This window comes from Pelophylax lessonae (assembly GCF_965119305.1).
Source record: "Pelophylax lessonae genome assembly, chromosome: 1".
Classification (NCBI taxonomy): domain Eukaryota; kingdom Metazoa; phylum Chordata; class Amphibia; order Anura; family Ranidae; genus Pelophylax; species Pelophylax lessonae.
The window spans coordinates 366,897,036-366,916,909 of NC_138768.1; the positions used below are offsets into that span (position 1 = coordinate 366,897,036).

At 40.9% G+C, this 19,874-nt stretch overlaps 1 protein-coding gene across 1 annotated transcript in view; it reads right to left on the bottom strand.

Annotated features, from left to right (window-relative positions):
• The window catches only part of LOC309545694 (cytochrome P450 1A1-like), a gene marked incomplete at its 3' end in the record, with an annotated part of 35,899 nt that extends 16,253 nt beyond the window's left edge, over nucleotides 1-19,646 (bottom strand). The window contains exons 1-4 of the mRNA XM_082245030.1: nucleotides 19,507-19,646; nucleotides 15,071-15,888; nucleotides 6,757-6,880; nucleotides 4,952-5,041 (exon numbers count right to left, since the gene is read on the bottom strand). Of these exons, the coding sequence (XP_082101156.1) occupies nucleotides 4,952-5,041; nucleotides 6,757-6,880; nucleotides 15,071-15,888; nucleotides 19,507-19,522 (1,048 nt within the window). The 5' untranslated portion in view covers nucleotides 19,523-19,646. The remainder of the gene's footprint in view (nucleotides 1-4,951; nucleotides 5,042-6,756; nucleotides 6,881-15,070; nucleotides 15,889-19,506) is intronic.
• Nucleotides 19,647-19,874: the final 228 nt, after the last annotated feature.

Sequence of the window (19,874 nt, forward strand, 5' to 3'; positions counted from 1 at the left end):
ATAAAGATTAAGTTGGATTTGTCTCGGGACGAGAAGCCCGAGACAACACCATCAAGGCAATTAGCATTCATCACTGGTTGACAGCCAACAAACACGAGGGATTTATACTTTCACTGGACACCGAGAAGGCATTTGACAGGTTGGATTGGACATATATGACATGTGTCCTGAAGCACTTGGGATTTCAAGACAAGATGATCAATTACATTATGTCACTGTATTCTACTCCATCCGCTAGTGTCAGAGTGAATGGCCACCTGTCAAACGCCTTCTCTATCTCCAATGGAGCGAGGCAGGGATGCCCGCTATCTCCCATACTATTTATTCTCATGCTAGAACCGTCCCTACGCTCACTAGCTAACAATCCAGACATCCGTGGCATCAATATTAAATCTCACACATATAAAATCGCAGCATTCGCAGACGATATTCTACTATTCCTCTGCGAACCGCTCTTATCTATCTCAACCCTACTGAAAGAATTTCAAAACTTTCAAAAAATCTCAAATTTCAAGATTCATTTTTCAAAATCCCAAGCCCTAAATGTTTCTCTGACCCAGGATAAGATCTCCCAATGTAAACATAACTTCCCATTTCAATGGGCACCCGACACTATTAAATATTTAGGCATTTACATACCGACTAATCTATCTGACATTTTCCCTAAAAATTTTACTCCTATACTCCAAACTATAAAAGACGACATCAAAAAATGGAATAAACCTAATTTTTCCGTGGTTCGGAAGAGCCGCGATAATAAAAATGAACATTCTGCCTCGTGTACTATACCTACTCCAGACTATCCCTGTAAAAATTCCCCCATCTTTCTTGAAAACTTTCATATCAATTTGTATACAATTCTTATGGAATCATAAACGTTCCAGACTCGCATATGATCTCTTAACAAAGCCGAAATCGGTAGGAGGAATCGGCTTTCCCGACCTCAAAAAGTATTACTGGGCCTGTCACCTCACGAGACTAGTAGATTGGCATATACATAGATCCAGTAAAGACTGGATAACGTTGGAAGACACATTCTCCATCATACCTTTATACACCATCCCATGGATAGATCACACTCACGTACCTAGCTCATTGAAGAAACACCTCCTGATTAATACCACTTTGTCCTGCTTTAAAGAAACATGTAAATACGCAAACCTATCATCTAATCCAGGGCCGTTATCTCCGTTAAACCTCAACCCTGACTTTAGCCCAGGAATGACTGAGAATTTTCTCGTAGACTTACAAAGAAGCAAATCCATTAGAGCTTACCAATTCTACAAAAGTGGAGCTCTTCTGGACCGTACTGCACTCAAATCTCCCCCATACCTAACTGGATATACTTCCAAATACGCCACTTCCTTTCCTCTCTAAATCGAACCAGAGCACTTTCTAGAGAGCTAACACTCTTTGAAAAATTATGTACCTCAACATCTCCACAAAGGCACTTAATATCCACAGTTTACAACTCACTCTTCCCAAAAACCCCTATAGCGACCGATATAACACGTACGGCCTGGGAAAATGATCTCTACATTTCTATCTCTGACCAACAGTGGGAAAACATTTACACCAACACACACAAAAGTTCATTAAATGTTTCCCTACAAGAAAATTGCTATAAAACTATGACCCGCTGGTACAGAACACCTTCAATTATTAACAAATTCTACCCAGATGTTCCTAATGAATGCTGGAGATGCTTTAAGGAACCTGGTACATTAATTCACCTGCTCTGCTCATGTCCCATATTTCAGCCGTTTTGGGAGCAAGTACACAACATCCCTTTTTCGCTGACTCTTTCCCCCATACCTTACACTCCGGCACAATTTCTTCTCCACCATTCGCAAATGCCTCCGCATGGATACCGCAAAAGTTTACTCCCTTACCTCATTAATCCAGCTAAGATCTGTATTCCTACTCACTAGAAGACACACACCCCCCATCCGTGAAAGAATGGCTACAAAGAATTGAGAAAATAGCAAAAATGGAAGAACTAATTTCCATAGCACGAGATAGCACTGAAAAATATTCACAAATATGGAACTCATGGACCTTTTATATTCACTCTGAAGCCTATGCCAATCTTTGCAAAAAAACACAACAAAATAATACACAAACCTCTAAAGCCATGTAAATACAACTTCTCTCCCCATACAAATATGACTCAAATAGAAGCAATAACTTTAACTCCAGAACTAAAATGAGTTCCTCTCACCTCTAAAAAGGGTTGAGTTCGAGAGGTACTCTGTATCCTCTTATCACGCACTCACACCCCGGCAAATATGTACTATAATTCTAGACCAACCGTTAATGCTCATCTACACCTTCACTGAATCCTAACTGTTTATCCCATCGAGGACAGAGACTCTGACCCCCCCCTTTCATCCCTCCTTCCCTCCCCCCTCTCTCCATCCTCCCCATCACCCCTCTCCTTTCCATCAAGGAGAATCATTACATCTTTCTTCTTTTTTTGTGCTAATACGCTGCTCCCACTATGGGGGGGGGGGGGGTAAGCACCCTCCATCCTGTGAGGTGTGGGGGACCCCCTTTCCATCCAGGGAGTTGCGTCATACAGCAGGCTATATTATCCCACTTAAATGAGTCTTGTTATCACCCCTTCAATTTTTATTATATCACTCTTTATTTAAAACTGACTATATGGTTAAATACATCATACTTAAAGAACCTCTTTTTAAACCCGTACACCTACTCAAAATCGGTTTACTTTCTGTAACCTTTTTCATATGCCACCCTCTTTTGGTCTATTCACGATTTAAGGTCATTCGTTTGAGCAGACTTATTCCTTACGATTTTCAATGTGATTTAATAAGATTTAGTAAGTTCCCTTAAAATATGCTACATCACGTACTGTTACTGCTTTTTGACTCCTAATGTCTAACTGATGTCAGAATATGTTTGAAGTTTCATCACACCTGTTAACACAGACATTACTGTGAATTTGCTGTATGCCAGTTTCTTTTCATGTTAATCCTCAATAAAGATATTTTGTAAAAAAATAAATAAATAAATAAAATAACAATATTGGTAGTTTTGAGAACTGTGCAAAAAATAATAAATAATGAAAAAATAAAATGAGAGCAAGAATCGACACTGTTCGAGGGAGGGTTTCCACAGAGCTAATACCATTGACTGGAGGCGAGGGGAGAGGAGTCACCCTTGAGAGTTATATTCTCAGAGCTGTATACCCCGGTTAAAGGGCCTGCTATCTGGTGAGTTTAACCCCATTGGGGAACACGAGTGATAGCACTGGGAGTAAATGCACCGTTGGGGGTTTTCTGGATTTGCTGTCTCTACTATATGTAGCTCTGCTCCCTAGAGAGCTGCTGAGAATTACACTTTCTTGGGTCCCCTGGGTTACCATTAGCAACTGACAGTAAAGAGCAGTAACAGTTCTTGGCTCAGACAATAATCAGTCCAGGGAATTTGGGTTTTGTGTTTTATTTAGAACTGGGATGGTAGAAGGGATGAGTGGGATACTCCAACTATTAACTATTGGTTCCTTCCCGAGCATACCCTTTGGCAAGCTCCCCTGTACTCACGGACACTGTTTTTCCAGAGTTGCTCTGCCTTCACCTCTACAGTCAGTTTCACTGGACCTCTGGGTTCAGTCACACCACTGGTTCACTAGGCTGACTGCCTATGACCACCTTCCTCAGCAAACAGAAGGAGAGACAGCTGTCACCCTCCTCCTGGGATCTGGCTTCCCGCCCAAAGACCCCTGTCACATGTGTCCTTGGCTTTTATACATATCCCAGGATGCACCACTGTCTGTGCCAACCCACTGGGACAGTTACGAAGCCTGTGCGTCACTGGCTGGGTTTCCTCCACTGTCCAACAGGCTCCCCTATTGGACACAGTGAAGACACTCCCTCAGACCAGATGAATCACACATAGACAAATGCAACAGGCCTGACTAGAAATCCTTCTCCCCTGTTAAGCAGAAAGAGCAACTAGGTTTTACCTACCGCTCTCCTGATAAGCAGGCAGAGCAAACCATACTTCCTACCTAGGACCTATCTAGGAGGGTGCTACATATAATTATCCTCCATTTTTGAAGTACCTTAAAGGGACAGTAACATTTTGGATTAATGGACGTTAACAGAACACTGAGCACAATTATATGAACTGTTTTTTTCCTGGAAGTTATCTACACTCTATGAGAGAGGTTAACCCCTATTAAGGGTTTTTGCTGCCAAACTTCATTTTATTTTTTATTTGCATATTTTTTTAGGGATTTGGCACACAGTCACTTTTTTAATATTGCACTTGCACTTTCACAGTGTGACTAGTACCATTATTGGACTTTTATGTGCTAGATGTTATCATACAATTAGAATTTTTTAAAGTATCATATGCATGGTTTGCACAGTTCTCAAAACTACCAATATTGTTTATTTTATGTATTTATTTAATTATACATTAGCTTGTTCTTTTAGGTTTAAGACCACTCACCACTTTTTGTTATTTTGCACATACTTATTACATTCACTATTAGCAGCGCCAACACCCACTTCCATTCAGTATACTGGTGCATACCAGCTCATTTGTGTGGATAGAGGAATCCTTCCCGCCAGGATATTTTATTCTGACAGCAGTATTCTCTACTGTAAGAATACACTGATCAGTGGTTGTAGTCAAATTGGCTGTAGCCCTAATCAACAAAGGTTTTCCAACAAACCGCTTGACAGGAGTCAAGCTAAAGGTTGAATTCTGTCAAACAGGAACAGCCACATATGGTTCGAAATGTGGCCAGCCCCTGCTGCACCAGCCAAATATTGACCTATCTATAACAGCTTTAGGCTAAATGCTCTAAATCTGATAGCAGCTGTACTTGCCATTCACTGGCTTCAATGAGATAGTGGTACAAGCTATGTGGTTTTAGTTTTACACCCTAAAACTGTATTGTGCTAACACAAATATTTACCTATTTCCTTGTGAATTTTATCTTGTATATCTGGATACTTCAATAAGTACAACATACACCACAGTAGTCCAGATGATACGGTGTCAAATCCTAAAAACAGGGAAAAATAGTAATAATAAAAATAATCTTAGATGCATTGAAGAATTGTGTTACCAGTGTGCAAAAAATATTCACTTCTAAGCAGATAGTTGTTGGGTATTGTAGAACATGGCAGCTTTCATGTATGAAAGCTCAGTTCTCTGTTCAAAACAAGACTGCTTTGCATTAATTGTCAGTTTCTCAAAAGCTCATAGGACGGAGCCAAGTTTCTAACAATTTTTTTTTTTCTGCTAACAAAATTGAATAGTAGAGGTAACTTGGCACTTCTGCTTTGCCCCTGTATGGGCAGTAATGAATATTTTGACTAATTTGAAAACTTTTGAAATTGAAAAGTGTAAGCACTTCTAAGAAGTCTATAGAAGATTATTGCTTTTGTCAGATCTTTGAAGAGATTCCAGAAGGATCTTGAGAACTTGTCTCCCTTCAATTAGCTCTAGGATATCCACCCCAGACAATCACAAGAAGGCTGTGTTTGGGAAGGCAAGGTGGGCAGTTTTCTTTACTTCCTTGCTTTCCATATGTAGACTGTATTTCTGTATCTGCTGGTAATTTGGATACATGATTTTCACCAAATGTAGCTTCTGAGTATTGATAGTAAAATCATATATTTATTTTACTTGCCTAGGTTTGTGAAATATTTATTTTAAAGTGGTCTTTTTTTAAAACTTTAACAAAAAAGATATTGGGGGCACACCCTAAACACACAATTCTAAGGTTGGTGCTGCTAAAAGACCAATATACAAATTAAACCATATAATAGCGCACACATACACAAAAAAAAAAGTTGCTTTCAAATCTTGCAAGGCTACTTAAAAACACATGCTCTTATTAAGTAAATATGGGGATTTAGTCACACCATATGGCCATATTGTGCTTAAGCCCACCACTACATCAAAGTACCCCATTTTCAGTGGGTCCTACAGTTTCCATAAAATTAAAGATAAATCCCACTTCTCAGAACCATACTCACTCCTTGCATGGGAGAAGTTTGCTAGCTGCAGATTCCTCTGCTAAAACTGCATTGAAGGGACCCCTCCTATAATTACTCATAGGTCATAGGTGGACAATGATAATGATGTATTGGTGTATGAGAGTGGGGTGCTCCACCTTAAAGTCTGGTCAGGACTAAACATGTAACAAAAAAGGTATTGGGGGGCATACCCTAAACACCCTAAACACACAATTCTAAGGTTGTTGCTGCTAAAAGACCAATATAAAAATTGAACCATATAATAGAGCACACATACACAAAAAAAGCAGAGGAATCTGCAGCTAGAAAACTTCTCCCATGCAAGGAGTGAGTATGCCCTATGGTTCTGAGAAGTGGGATTTATCTTTTCTATGAATAGTGTAGGACCCACTGAAGATGGGGTACTTTGACACAGTGGTGGGCTTAAGCACAATATGGCCATATGGTGTGACTAAATCCCCATATTTACTTATGTTGCTATTATATTGTTCAATTTTTTAAAACTTTGACATTTCTATCCACATTTTTAAGCTGTCTACTTTTTTCATTTTTTTTTGCATGTGTAAATTACAAAACTTATTCTGCTTTGAGAGAGGCCTAAGTGCAGCTCAGCAAAAATATTGTTTTTTCACAGCTTTTCCTAAATAGGCCCACTACAACAAACTATAAATATAATAGGAGTGAAATGTTAGTGTGCACGTTACTGAATTAACTATAAGATATAATAAAACATCACCTGCACCAAATATGTCATTCACAGTGATTATGATCTGTTCATCAGTTAGTTTGTGATGTTTATCCACAGTGTTTCTGTTACTGCAGAGTTGAATAAGGGCATCTGTTATATCTCGGATATTATTCTGGAAAACAATCAGACATTTCTGTTACTATACATGTAGGGATTTAGTACTTTACTAAATTCCTTTTTGCATTTTTGTGAATTCTATAGTCAGCAGTAGGTTGTAAGCAGCCAAACTGTACCTCAATACTGTTCTTTTCTAAACAGAGTGTATTTTTTTTGCCACATGTTGTTTGAGCTTTCTCCAGCAGAATATGATATAATTCAGTGTTATGGATATTGTATAATCTGGCTGGTTAATCAGTGTTTAAACAGGTAGCCTACAGTATTGTGTATTAGTTAGGTAGTTGGTTTGCCCAGGCTGGGAAAAGGGTTACCTGTAGCACCCGGTGATATATGTAAATAGGGGAAAGGTCACTTTGAGGGGGGCTCTTGGGAAAGCTTAGAGTCGAATGGTAGCTAAGAGAATGAAGAAACACCACAGTTCTCGGAAGCCAAACATCCAAGAACCAGCATGTAATAAGCACAAGATGCTGGTGTTCCAGTAGACACTACCAGTCATTGGGGATCGCCAGCTTTAGACTAGCACCTGTAAAGGTATGCCTGGGCAGCTACCTCTGTTAGTTAGTTTAGGCTCTGCACTTTGTTATGCATGTTGTCTGTTCTGCAGTAAGAAATTGCAGTAAAGATTTCAAACTCTCTCAAGCCTGGTCTGAAGTCATTCAAAGGGGTGTATAATGGTTTCTGGTGTATGAAATAACAGGGTCAGTAAAGCACATGTGGGATTTGAAGCAAAGCCACTATGAAAGGTCTACTTGGCAAGGCAAACAGGAGGAGGAATGCAGTTGCTATGGGTAACCAGTAATTGTTTTCACATTATCAAACAGTAACTAGTGCAAAGTACATTTCAGCCAGCCATTAAGCATGGTACAGGGGGTAGGTGACAGGTCCTCCAGTAGCGAGGGGATTAGTGTTCTGGTTCCCTCTAGTGATGAGCCAAACACCCCACTGTTCGGTTTGCACCAGAACATCTCGAACAGGGGAAATGTTCTAGTGAACATGTGAACAACATTAAAGTCTAGGGGACACGAACATGAAAAATCAAAAGTCCTCATTTAAAGGCTTAAATGCACGTTATTTGCCCAAAAAAGTCTATGGGGCCCTTGGTACTGCCCAGTGTACTGGGTACTGCCCTGGGGGACATGAATCAATGCAAAAATATTTTTTTTAAAACAATCGTTTTTACAGGAGCAAAATTATTATTTTAATAATGCATAAAGTGAAACAATAAAAATGAAAAATTCCTTTAAATATTGTGCCCGGGGGGGCCCCTTAATGTGCCTGTAAAGTGGCGCATTTGTGCGATGTTTGTAGCCCGTTGCAGCAATACTGACATTTCTAAGGGAAAAATGTCATTTAACCACTTTAATACAGGGCACTTAAGGCCAATTTTCCCCTTTTAGCGCTGTTGCATTTTGAATGACAATTGCGCGGTCATGCAACACTGTACCTACACCAAATTTATGTCATTTTCCCCCCACAAATAGAGCTTTCTTTTGGTGGTATTTGATCACCTTTGGGTTTTTTCCTTTTTGCTAAACAAATAAAAAAAGACCGAAAAGTTTGAAAGAAAAAATAGTTTTTTTGTTTATGATATACAATTTTGTAAATAAATAATTTTTTTCCTGCACTGATGAGCACTGATGAGACTGCACTGACAGGCACTGATGAGGAGGCACTGATGGGGTGGCACTGATGGGGTGGCACTGATAGGCGGCACTGATAGGCGGCACTGATATGCGGCACTGATAGGCACTGATATGTGGCACCGATAGGTAGCACTGATATGCAGCATTGGTGGGCACTGATAGGCGGCACTTATGGGCACTGATAGGCAGCATTGATGGACACTGATAGGTGGCACTGACAGGCACTGATAGGTGGCACTGACGGGCACTAATGGGCACTGATAGGCGGCACTGGTGGGCACTGATGGGCACTGATGGGCGGCACTGATCGGCACTGACAGGCGGCACTGATGGGCACTAATGGGCACTGATAGGCGGCACCGGTGGGCAATAATGGGCACTGGTGGGCGACACTAAAGGATGGCAATGATGGGCACTTGTGGGCAGCACTGATAGGGAGGGCACTGGTGGGCAGCACTGATGGGGAGGGCAATGGGGGGCTCCCTGAGCCCTGATTGCCATCCCTGGTGGCCATAGTGGGCATCCCTGGGGTCATAGTGGGCATCCCTGGGGTCATAGTGGGCATCCCTGGTGGATCTAGTGGCATCCCCCCCCCCCCTGAGGGTCTGCACTGGTAATCAATGATCCTGTCAGGGGAGCCGCCGATCGGCGCTCCTTTACTCGTGCCTGTCAGGCACGAACTAAGGAAAGCCGATCAGCGGCTGTTCCTATTTACTATGTGACCAGCCGTGATTGGACACGGCTGATCACATAGTAAAGAGCCTCCGTCAGAGGCTCTTTACCGAGATCGGAGATGCAGGGTGTCAAACTGACACCTCGCATCACCGATCGCCGCTCTGCGCGCCCCCGGGGGGCGCCCAGAGCTGTGTTATCCTGCCGCCGTCATATGACGTCCGGTCAGGATAACACAACCACATTCCCACCGTCATTTTGTAATAGGGCGGGCGGGAAGTGGTTAAACTTGCTTGCGGCTGTAATGTATTGTCGGCTCCCGGCAATAAAGATAAAAAAATGAAAAAACCTTTTGTGGGGCCCCCCCCAGTCCATACCAGGCCCCTCAGGTCTTGTATGGATTTTAAGGGTAACCCCACGCCAAAAGTAAAAAACAAAAAACGGCGTGGGATTCCCCTTAAAATTCATACCAGACCCTTATCCGAGCATACAGCCTGGCTGGACAGGATGGGGGTGGGGACGAGCGAGGTCCCCCGCCTCCTTAACCATACCAGGCCACATGCCCTCAACATGGGGGGTAGGTGCTTTGGAGCAGAGGGGGCTCTGCCCCCCCGTCCCAAAGCACCTTGTCCCCATGTTGATGGGGACAGGGGTCTCTTCCCGACAACCATGGGCTGTGGTTGTGGGGGTCTGCAGGGGGGAGGCTTATCGGAATCTGGAAAACCCCTTTAACAAGGGGTCCCCCAGATCACGACCCGCTTCTATGTGAGTGGATATCGGGTACATCGCACCCCTACCCATTCACCAAAAATGTGTACAAAAAAATAAAGACAAAAAACAGTTTCTGACAAGTTCTTTATTAAAAAAAGTGTCCCCCGATGTAAATCCATCATCAATCACGTCGTCCGGCGCACACCCGAAAAATAGGAGAATAAAAAAGACGCCCCCGCCGCTTCACACGCCTACTGGCAATGAGCTGCCAGAGCTGTGACAGCTCTTTTTTAACCACTTGCCGACTGCCTAATGCTGATTTACATTCTGCTATGTAGGACCGTTGATCTCTGTTCTTACACCAGTAGCCACATCCAATGATTCAATGAATCCACAGTTAGAAGCACGCCCCTAGGGACACACTTAATCCCTCCTTCTCAAATAAAGTTAACTCCTTCCCGGCCAGTGTCATTTTTACAGTAACAGTGCATATGTATAGCACTTATTACTGTAGTAATGTCACTGGTAACCCCAAAAGTGTCAAAAATGTCAGTCAAGGGTCCGATTCGTCTGCCGCAATGTCGCAGTCCAGCAAAAAAAAAAATCGCAGATCGCCGCCATTACTCGTTAAAAAAAAAAAAAAAATGACAAAAATCTTTCCCTTAGTTAGTAAACACAATAACTTTTGCGCAAACCAATCAAAATACGCTGTTTGTGATTTTTTTTTACCAAACATATGTAGCATAAAACAAATTGGCCTAAAATGTTAAAAAATTTAGATTTTTACATTTTGGGGGGGGGGGGGATTTCATATAAAAAAATTTGAAAAAAATTGTTATTTTTGCAAAATTGACGCTCTTTTTTTGTTTATAGCGCATGATCAAAAAATCGCACAGGTAATCAAATACCACCAAAAGAAAGCTCTGTTTGTGGGAAAAAAAGGATGTCAAATTCGTTTAGGTACAGCGCCGCACGACGCGCAATTGCCCGTTAAAATAATGCAGTGCCGAATCGCAAAATAGGCCCTGGTCAGGAAGGGGGTAAAATCTTCCGGGGCTTAAGTGGATAAGAAAGGGCGGGAACACCTGGCGATGGGACAGAAGGACTTTTATTGCTGCACACTGTCTACAACTCACCTCTAACCTGGGGATCCACAATAATGTTTGAATCTCACATGAACATGGTCCCTGCCTGGTCCTGGGCATTGATGAGCGTGCATATGAGCGAAAAGGTACCCCCATGTGGAGGATGAGTGGCCCCGCCCACAACTGGGTCTGAGGAAACTGCTGAGGCATGCTGGAAGAACTATTACGTAAGTGTTGGAGCCACATTCCTTTCTGTCTCTTTCCTCCTGGGCTTTTGCCCTGTGAGGTTGTCAGCTTAAAGCCAATCTCTCCTCGACTTAGGAACTAGGGACATAGGAGGATGAAGAGATCTGCTCTCCTAGGAGGTACCCCTGAAGTTGTAGGCTGTTCCAAATAAGGGTGCAAGGCAAAGCTGCACCTTTTCCCTACATATGAACTTGTGGTGAGGTATAGTGTAGTAAAATTATTTACAGGAGCGTTTCCATGCTGCCTTTCCTTGGATGTAGAGACTGAGGTACCAATTTACCCCCAATTGCCAAGGAACCAGAGCTCTGCAGGAGCATCACCAGCACAGTCTGATGTTGAAGGTAACCATAAGAAACTTTGAGGTCCAACCTAATGTTTGAGATCTAGAGTACTATGGGGATATCCTGATCCAAATCTCATCCTCCTTCCCATATTACAACAAGTGCAATAAAATAGATGGACTTAGAACATAATTATTATTATTACTACTATTATTTAGGATTTATATAGCACCAACAGTCTATATTACATTTTATATATTAAATTTGAACATATTACAAAATATTTACATTTGTACATATGACAAGTTATATTACATTTTTAACGTAGCTGTTTTATAGCTGTTTTATAGCTGAAGTTCATGTGCAATTATTAAATATCAATACAGATATCGCTGCACACAAAAATAAGTATCATGCCCAAAAGTAATCCCACAGTGATACTGTATATGAAAACACAATAAACATTTAGAAGCATATACAAAACCTTTTACTCATAAAAGCTTTATGGTGATACCTGCCTGATTACTTGGTATCTGTTTACATTTTACAGTATTGGGGAGCCATACAAGGTTTTTGTAACCTTGTATGCAACGTAGCTTGGGTCCAGTCCTCTCTATACCAGGGCACCCTTCCTCTAAGATATTTTATAAATAAGTGTAAGATATTTTATAAATAAAATGTATTTTTTCTCCAATCATGTTTTGATTACAGATCTTCAAAACATCACATATACAGTAGCTCACAAAAGTTAGTACACCCCTCACATTTTTGTAAATATTTTAATATATCTTTCCACGTGACAATACTGAAGAAATGACACTTTGCTACAATGTAAAGTAGTGAGTGTACAGCTTGTATAACAGTGTAAATTTGCTGTCCCTTCAAAATAACTCAACACACAGCCATTAATGCCTAAACCGCTGGCAACATGAGTATGAGTGCTGCCAGCATTGTTGCCAAGGTTGAAGGGGTGGGAGATCAGCGGGTCATCATTACCCGACCATAAGCTGCACACTGCATAAAATTGATCTGCATGGTTGTCATCCTAGAAGGAAGCCTCTTCTAAAGATGACACACAAGAAAGCCCGCAAACAGTTTGCTGAAGACAAGCAGACTAAGGAAATGGAGCACTGGAACCATGTCCTGTGGTCTCATGAGACCAATATAAACTTATTTGGTTCAGATGGTGTCAAGCGTGCCTGGAGGCAACCAGGTGAGGAGTACAAAGACAAGTGTGTTTTGCCTACAGTCAAGCATGGTGGTGGGAGTATTATGGTCTGAGGCTGCATAAGTGCTGCCGGCACTGGGGAGCTACAGTTCATTGAGGGAACCCTGAATGCCAACATGTACTGTGATATATTGAAGCAGAGCATGATCCCCCCCTTCAGAGACTGGGCCGCAGGGCAGTATTCCAACATGATAATGACCACAAACACAACTCCAAGACAACCACTGCCTTGATAAAGAAGCTGGGGTTAAAGGTGATGGACAGACCAAGCATGTCTCCAGACATAAACTCTATTGAGCATCTGTGGGGCATCCTTAAACGGAAGGTGGAGGAGTGCAAGGTCTCTAACATCCACCAGCTCCATGAAGTCCTAGTGAAGGAGTGGAAGAGGACTTCAAGGGCAACCTGTGAAGCTCTGGTGAATGCCATGCCCAAGGTAGTGCTGGAAAATAATGGTGGACACACAAAATATTGACAGTTTGGGCCCAATTTGGACATTTTGACTTAGAGGTGTACTCACTTTTGTTGCCAGCGGTTTAGATATTAACCACTTTAAGACCGGAGGATTTTCCGGCTTAATGACCAGGCCACTTTTTTCAACTTGGCACTGCGTGAATTTAACTGACAATTGCGCGGTCATGCAATGCTATACCCAAATGAAATTTATGTCCTTTTTTTCCCACAAATAGAGATTTTTTTTGGTGATATTTAATCACCTCTGTGCTTTTTATTTTTTGCAATATTAATAAAAAAAGAGCGAAACTTTTGCGAAAAATTGACATTTTCTACTTTGACAGTTAAAAAATATCCAATATATTAAATTTTTGTCATATATTTAGGCGAAAATGTATTTAGCTACATGTCTTTGACAAAAAAATTCTCAATCAGCATATTTTTAACCACTTTAAGACTGGAAGATTTTACCCCCTTCCTGACCAGGCCATATTTTGCGATTCGGCACTGCGCTATTTTAACGGACAATTGCGACGCTGTACCCAAATTAACTTTCCATCCTTTTTTTTCTCCACAAATAGAGCTTTCTTTTGGTTGTATTTGATCACCTGTGCGATTTTTAATTTTTGAAAAAAATAGCGACCAGTTTGAAAAAAAAAAAACAATATTTGTCACATTCATATATATTACATTTCCCCCCAAAAATTTACAAATCAAAATTTAACATTATAGGCCAATTTGTTTTCTGCTACATATTTTTGGTAAAAAAAAAATCGCAATAAGTGTATTTTGATTGGTTTGCACAAAAGTTACTGACTACGGGGAAAGATTTGTCATTTTTATTTTTTTATTTTTTCTTACTAGTAATGGCATCGATCTGCGATTTTTTGCGGGACTGTGATATTGCGGCGGACAGATCGGACCCCTAACTGACATTTTTGACACTTTTGGGGGGACCAGTGACATTACTACAGTAATCAGTGCTAAAAATATGCACTGTTACTGTAATGATGACACTGGCAGGGAAGGGGTTAACACTGTTGGGGATCAAGGGGTTAAACGTGTGCCTCATGCTTACTGACGTGTGTGGGCGGAGGGGGTTCTGTGACAGAGACAGAGATCGCAGGTTCAGCTATGCTGAATCCTGTGATCTGTTCCTGTCTGTCACAGAGAAGATCTGCCCGCTTTGTTTACACAAGCGGGCGGATTTTCTCACTCTTTCCCCGATGATCGGGGAAGAGAAATGGTGATCGCTGTCTTTCCTCCTCCGGCCCGACTCCCACTGTGTCTAAACACAGCGGGAGCGTTCCTCCAGTGGCGCATGCTGCAGAGACAGCGAGGAATCCAGCGACGTAGGTCTAAGTCGCTGGACACAGGGCTGCCACTTTGCTGCAGTAGCAGCAACGTGAGCAGTCTGTAAGTGGTTAATGGCTGTGTGTTGAGTTATTTTGAGGGAACAGCAAATTTATAATGTTATACAAGCTCTCTACTTTACATTGTAGCAAAGTGTCATTTCTTCAGTGTTGTCACATGAAAAGATATAATAAAATATTTACAAAAGTGTGAGGGGTGTACTCACTTTTGGGAGATACTGTAAATAGCATAACCATGATATGTCCCTTGAAAAAGTGAAAGAGCTTAAATGAGGACAAGTAAGAATTGAGTTAGTTTGGGTTCTGTATTTGGCTTAGGTAACTTGAGTAGGGACTATTATAGGATGAGTAACAGCATGAAAACATAAATCCTGCAGAAATTGGTACTATTATCATTTAAATGTTAAAAGTTTCAAGAGCAGAGTGATTAAAACAACAGAAAAAGTTAAAACTATTTTTTTTACTAATAAAACAATTATTTATGGCCACTTACCTCATCATGTGACTCATAGTGATCTTGTACAGATTTAGCTATGAAATCATTCAAAGATCCTATAAACTTCTTCAGCTCATTAAGGGCAGATGATGGAAAATACTTTAAAACTGGAATAAAATCTGCCAGAAGTCCAGCCCCAGACAATCTTTGGAGGTCATCATTTAGTTCAACTATTTGGAGAAACTCTTTGTCATGATGATTATATCTCTTACCAAAACACAAGGCGCAGACAACATTGGCAACGGTAATTGTTACAAGAGGGAGAGGGTTGAAACTCCCCTGCTTTGCTGACAGTTGTGTCATATTGTTAACCAGCTCTGATGCTTCAGCAGATATGTATTCTTCAAGACGACATGAGCAGTTTGATGAACTGGCCTCTTCTTTTGAAAAAGACCTTAAAGCATTTTGCATTATTTTCTTATGTATTTTCCAGGCTTCACTGTACTTCTCTGAAAATGTCATACTTTGTCCATTGGCCAGCAGAGAAAAGGAATAGAATTCTGGCCTGTTTGCAAAATGTTCCCCTTGTTTACCAAGGACCTTTTTTACTGTGTCAGAACCACTTACAACCACTATAGGCATCATGCCAAATTTGAGGAGGAAGACATCGCCATACAGTTTTCTCATCTCAGTAAGAGATATATGAGCTTGATCTCCAATCTGAAAGAAGTTCCCTACAATAGGCAGTGACCATGGGCCTGGCAAAGCAAGTCCTCTTCTTTTACGTGATTTCAGTACAAGTAAAACAGTTGTTAAGGCAATTAGAACCACAGTCACTTCAAATGAAAAAAGTTCTCCCAGTAGGTTCTTCAAAGCTGTAAAGGAAATAAACACAGTCTTTAAATGCTTCCTGTACAGTGTTTATTGCTACGAATTTCCAAGTCTTAAGAGCCTAATCATCACTATTGCCCTTTCCTTGAGTACCCATACACTGAAATCTTTGGCACACTCCATGGCCATGGATATCCAAATTAAAACTGAGGAAGCTTTTAATACCTATGCTTCCCTCAGTTATTACCTTATTATACTCACAAGAATAAAGATTATTAAAATACTTATCTTTACAATATGAGGAGGCACATGTCTCTTCTTCCTTTATTTTGGCTTGCTCAGAAGAAAGAGCAAGTGCATTCAAAACGATGTTCTACATTAGTATGACTATTCAATATAGTCTTGATACACAGCTACAAGTACTCATAGCAAACAACTTTATTCTTGCTTAAATAACACAAATACAAATATAAAGGCTTATAACCAGATCTTTTTTGAATTTAACATTTTTAAAATCTAAATGCACATGGAACCTTAAACTTTAATGTGTGACAGGAGAGCAATGTAAGGTGGCAGGTTGTCAGGTGGCAGGTTGCTATATCAATATCAACATCAACATCCTCATGTGGAAAGTCATTGTGAATAATGAGTATCTACATTACTGAATGACATGAGTGACATTCAATTTACATGTCTTTATTTTTACCGCTTGCTGACCGCCTCATGTAGGAGTACAGAGGCAAAGCGGCTTTCCTGCGCTGGATCACGTAATAGATACGTGATGTAGTACTTCCAGGTAGGGGCCTTCCCAGCTGTGCTGTGATTAGTCACAGCACAAGCCAATCAGCGGGTCCCTGCCAATGATTGACCACTAGCACCTGCTGATCAGTGAAAAGGATGACATGACAGAGCTCTGTGAATGTAAATAATACAGAGCTCTGTCCTGTCAATTGCTGTTTAGTTGCTGGGCCCTCCCTTGCTTTTTTTTCATTTTGATGTTTTTATGGTGTTTATCTTTTTTTTTTTTTTCCAAAAAGTTTATTGAAGAAACATGGTATAACAGAAACATAACAAATCATTCCACCATTAATATTGTTTCTAATGTTGCTAGGGCCTTTTTATTTCATTTCATATTTCAAACAGCTTCCTATGGGGGTACTGGACAGAGAGGAGGGGCCAGGAGAACTGGCAGGGGACCCAAGAAGAGGAGGTTTGGGGCCACTCTGGGCAATTCCATTACACAAAGCAGGTACATGTAAACATGCTTGTGATTTATTTATTTATTTTTCTTTATAATCACATGAAGTTCTACCTGTACGGACAGCTTGTTAACTAGTCTAAGTTAAAGCCACCCAAAAGTGGAACCTCCGCTGTTTTTGACAGGTACCCTTCCCCACTTCCGGGAGACGGCAGCACTGCGCCGTCTCTCGGAAGTTCGACCCCCCTCCTCCTTCCTCCTCCCTACACTATGCATGCGCAGTAGGGAACAGAATGTTAAGCCGAAAGGCTTCACTGCTAGTTTCCCTTACCTTGAATGGCGGCGCCAGCACCCGAGAGCTGATCCAAAAATCAGTTTCAGGTGCCGACATAACAGGAACCCTGGACAGGTAAGTCCTAATAATAAAAGTCAGCAGCTTAGTATTTGTAGCTGCTGACTTTTCATTTTTTCGTGGGGGGGGTCAGAACTCCTCTTTAAGATGCAGATACCATTTGAATTTTTAACAGCAGTTTTTGAATTGTACACAATTTCTCCTAACAACAGCCACTAGTCTCTCCCGCTTTTCTACCTCTCTACAGGACACATGAAATGTTAACATTCTCTAAAGCCTGAGGTTTTACTTTGTGGAAATTTCACCCCTTTGTCAGAGGGAATGCAAGTGAGAAAAACCAGGTCTGCCAGTATCCCCAAAAAAATGCACACGTGGCATTAAAAAGCATGCACCCCTCCCTTCATCCCTCCAGTATGGATTACAAATTATTTGCAAGCCTCTACTTCAAGAGATGTGGTCTGATCCACTGCTAGCTCTGATTCCCACTAATCTGTTCACCCATCCCTAATGGTCAAATAAGTTACATCAGCCACAGCATAGTTCCCATCTGCCCAAGAGCCTGACAAAAATATATTTACAATGTGGCCTCATTTATTAATTAGCGGCCTTAACAAATTTGGTGACTTTTCGCCCATTGTGGGTCATGAGTAGCTGATGCAAAATGGCAAAAATAAATCAATAGAAAAATCATAAAAAGCTAATTTACAAGAAATAAAAAATATAATTTATTAAAAGAAAGGCACATGTAGTGCCAACAGGACCTTCTATTTGTTAACAATTTAACAAAATGTGCATTTTATGGATATCTTATCCCAAATGTATTCATTAGGTTAAGTCAATGTCTATTAAAACATAACTCAACTTTTGTGGGAAAAAATATAAAAAAAAAAAAAATAATATAGTGTATACAATTGAGCTACAAGCCATATTGTAATTTATTGTTTTAAAAATGCTACTTCCTTTTCAATCTGCAGTGCTGTAATTTGCTGTAAAATTCAACGCAATAAGGCGACCTGAAGGCATTCTGTACATAGATGGTGTACGCAACACAACTCCCCCCCTCCCCCACCCAGGATGTAATTTCCCGCTTGTGTGATTGGCTCACTGATTTCCCCCAAAGTCTGCACTAAGATACAAGTCAGATTTTCAGCATCCTCTACAACAAAAATGTATGTTTTGATGAGATGCTCCTAAAGGATTAGTCACTTTTAAAGCTTTTACATTCAGACCCTGCCCCTCTTCTCATTAAGAGTCTTGCAAATGCATCAGCTGATCAGAAATTAAAAAGTCACTCCCATTCAGTATCAGCCCCGGTTCACATTTGTGCGAGTGCCGGGTTCACATGTAATGTCGGAGCGCACTGCTCCGACATTACATGCGATCAGCTGTGCGGTGCGAGTTTAGCCATACAGTTTGTATGGCTAAATTCGCATCGCACCCGGAGCAAACACGCACAGGAGGCATTTTTGCAGCCGCATCAGGATCGGATCGCACAGCGGTTCACACTTGTGCGATCCCATCCTGTGCGAACTGCACGATCGCACTGCGATATGCGATCAAACTGGGGGTGTCGTTAAGATTACATTGACACCCCCAGCGTATCGCATATGGCAGTGTGAACTGCCGGGGGTGCGTGTGCGATGCGGGAACAGGCTGCAAATTCGCAGCCTTCCCGCATCGCATAAATGTGAACCGAGCCTCAGTCCTGTGACGCATGATCTAACGGAAGAGCTAATTTTTCAGAGTAGAAACAGGTAGAACTCTGCAACAAAGTTTGGTAAAATGCTTGCAATTTACATTGATCACTCAGAGGGGATTTTTTTTTTTTTTTATTTGTCTTTTTTTATCGAAAAAAGTGGCATTACTCTTTAAACAAGAAATAGAACAAAACAGACTGATATCACACATGCAATGTAATATAAGTAACATAATACAAGACAAGAATGAAATTACACAATAGCCCATGCTACTACTTGTCATTCCCCTTCTCCTTCTTTATAGATTTGGCAATTATTTATGCTTTCATTAAGCAGTGATTTGTACTAGCAAATGAAAAGTTTTCATATGGAAAATAAATAAAAAATGTATTAAAAAGGACAGAAAAACATTTACCTGACTTCAAATTCATGGTCTTTGATTCCCCAGTGACTTATGAAGAAAAAAAAAAAAATAGAAATGTTGTGTGTTCCTCTCTATGGACGCCTTTGCCCAAACTGGTTTGACTTGTTTCTTAACAGCGGGAACTGTATTAACCTTTGTACTTTTCAAGCTCATGTTCGTTATATTCTCTCCTGTTTTTTTTTTTAAATGTGCTGATTTGTGTATCTTGCTATATCTTTCTGCAAAAGAAACATTTCTTGCCTGGCCTCTGTTTAGATATGTTATCTACTAGTTACATACTGTGCGACTAAGATCTTTGCCTCTTAGTGTTTTACTGCAGTAACAATAACCTTTTACAGTTTCACACAGTTTTTACTCAG